Source organism: Trichechus manatus, unplaced genomic scaffold, assembly GCF_000243295.1.
Source record: "Trichechus manatus latirostris isolate Lorelei unplaced genomic scaffold, TriManLat1.0 scaffold00113, whole genome shotgun sequence".
NCBI lineage: Eukaryota > Metazoa > Chordata > Mammalia > Sirenia > Trichechidae > Trichechus > Trichechus manatus.
In genome coordinates this window covers 1638243-1640987 of record NW_004444049.1, presented here as the reverse complement: position 1 = coordinate 1640987, position 2745 = coordinate 1638243, and the positions used below count along the sequence as shown (strand labels likewise).

Below are 2745 nucleotides of genomic sequence, written 5' to 3'. Positions count from 1 at the left end.
GAGAGAGCCCTCCCTTTCTGCTTAAAGGTTGCTACCCCCTCACACTTATCCAGGAAGATTTACTCCCATTTCATAAAACGAAGACACAGAGAGATGAAGCAATATACCCAGGATCACACAGAAAGTCAGCTACAGTGCAAGTCCCACACTGGTGCTCAGTGCTGCCTCCTGCTGGTCCTGGCATCCAGCTCACTTTTATCACTTAAAAACTGAGATTCTGTACCGCCAGGCGTCTTTTGCTTGTGGTCCACTCTGACCATGAGATTATTTTCCCCGCCCTCCCCTAGTGCTTTCTTTTGTGGATGTATCTCAATTCACAGAGCACACTTCTGTGCAGGGTCCACTATATGCCAGGCCCTGCTGTGAGTCCCTGGGTTCCGAACGCCTGACTTATGGACAACTCGTATTTTTCCTTTAATGTTATGTAAATTTGCCCTCACTTTGAAATGATTGAGGCAACCCCTACTCGCAACGAATCCTTCATCACAATTGCCTTCACTTGCTGCACGTGCCGCTTTTAAATAATTGAAAAGACTTCAAGCTTTTTCTTGCACTGAAGTAAGTCTAAATAAGAACCGTATGCACCTGTTCTGACGTCCCTACAAATTCTTAAAGACAGAGTTAGGACTGGAAATATGTACATGTATATATAGAAACGTGTTTAGTCCTCCCAACAACCCCGTGAGGGAAGTCAAGGGAGCTCTTTTCTCTTTCACTCCTATTTTACATAGAGGGAAACAGAAGCGCAGAGAGGTTAAGCTACGTGCCTAGGGTAACGCAGCTAGTTAGCAAGTGGCAGAGCTGATATTCGAACCCAGGCAGGACGACCATGTTTAACTGCACCTTGCACTGGCCGGTACTTACCTGCCACCCAGACTCACCTGCAGCCCTGTTCTTTTCTTTTTTTTTTTTTTTTTAAATAATATGTTATTGTGTTTTTGGTGACAGTTTACACAGCAAGTTAGGTTCCTATTTGACAACTTCCACACACTTGTTCGGCGACGTTGGCTACATTTTCACAGTGCGTCAACATTCTCTTGAACTGCATTCTGGTTGTTCCGTTTCCAGTGCTCTAGTTTCCCTGCCCCCTTCTCGTCTTTGCCTTAGAGCCATTGTTGACCTTTTGGTCTCCTGAGATGATTTTTTAGTAGAACACTTTCCTTACTGGTAATGTCCTTTATTTTGTGTGCCAGCCACTCTGCTGTTTCGCTACAGGGTGACCTCAGGGGATAATTTTGGTTCAAGGTTTAAAGAGTATCCCAGGGCAGTAGTCTCAGGGAGTCCTCTGGTCTTAACTGGTTCAGCTAGTCGGGTCTTTTTTAAGAATTTGAGTTTCGTTCTACATTTTCCTCCCATTCTATCCGGACCATCTGTGGTGACCCCCGTCAGGACAGTCAGTGGTGGTAGCCGGGCACCATCTAGTTCTTCTGGTCTCAGGGTAGATGAGGCTATCATCTGCCGCGTTCTTACACGCTGCCCCATACTGGCTCCGAAACAACACAGATCAAAGGTCGACCAAATGGCCACCCTCTCCTAGCTGTGTCCTTTCTAGCGGTAGAGGTGGAGCTGGGCAGTGAGGTCAGCTGTGGGAATTCAGCTCCAGGGCCCTCTCCTGGCTGGGCGGGCTGGGCCAACTCTAGCACTCACCTCCCAGGGCCGGGTTATGGGGCTTGTGACATGCCCTGTGGTCACTGTTACTAGCAGGGGTGCCCGGGGTGTAAGGATGGGATTGGAGGCTGGGCTCAGCCAGGCATCTGCTCTGCAGCCTTGGCGTGCCTCCCCTCACTGGGCCTCAGCTTCCTCCCACAAATGGACAAGAGCTACTCTGTCCACCCTCTCCCCCAGCAGGACTACAAGCGTGCCACGTTTGCCACAGACATGAGATACCAGAGTCTTCTAAGAACATCCCCATTACTGGGCTGGGCGAGCAGGCTCCCACGGCCCTCAAAAGCCAGCCCTTCTCCCACCCGTGCGCCCCACCCCGAGCCCTCTCAACATTGCTTGCCCACGTGGGTGTGGTCGTGGCCCGTCAGCACCCTGAAGGTTCCATCACAGCGAGCAGGGTGAAGGCCTGTTGACATGGGCCAGCGGAATCTACACCGTGCCCAGTTCCTCTCGATGGCTGTCCATTCTTTATGTCCAGCCTCCTGCCAGCTCCCTGGCTGACCTTGCCCTCCAGGGCTATGAGCAATGCCTGAGTCTGCAGGGGCCATCTCCTGGGGCCAGAGAAGTTGATATGCCAGGGGCATGGCTCTGCCGACCCCCAGACCAGGGTGAAGGACCCAGATCCCGGCTATCGCCACCAAGAGAGGGCAGGTCAGAAGAGCATCAAGGCCCCTCCCAAATGCCTCCCTACCCACCCATAGCGGGATTTCTTGCCCTTTCCTGTCTTCTACCTGCCCCTGATGCTGGGGCACTTTGAGAAGAAACCCCTCCCGAAGGGCCCCTCCGTCCTCCAGATACTGTCTTGGCAGGTTTGCTTGCCCAAGCTTCCAGAAAAGGCTTTCTTGATGTATTTTCCATTGTACACAGCCCGCCACCCCTCAGGTGAGGGACTCCCTGCATATTCTCCCCTGTGCATGGGCCCTTCAGAGTCCCAGTGCAGCTGGGTGCCATCCTGGGCCTGGAGTGACCACTGGGAGCTGTCCTGGGCCCAGAGTGACCACTGGCCCTGAGTCCCTGAGTGCAGCTGTCTCCCTCTGTGGCCATGGATGTTTGTGGCCCAGCCTTTGGCCATGTGGGCGG

The 2745-nt window shown here is 52.6% G+C and overlaps 1 protein-coding gene across 1 annotated transcript in view; it reads left to right on the top strand.

Annotated features, from left to right (window-relative positions):
* ANO1 (anoctamin 1) overlaps positions 1-2745 on the top strand; it is a 144311-nt gene that overhangs the window by 44276 nt on the left and 97290 nt on the right. The window contains 1 exon segment of the mRNA XM_012557644.1: positions 1877-2063. Coding sequence (XP_012413098.1) covers positions 1877-2063 — 187 coding nt within the window.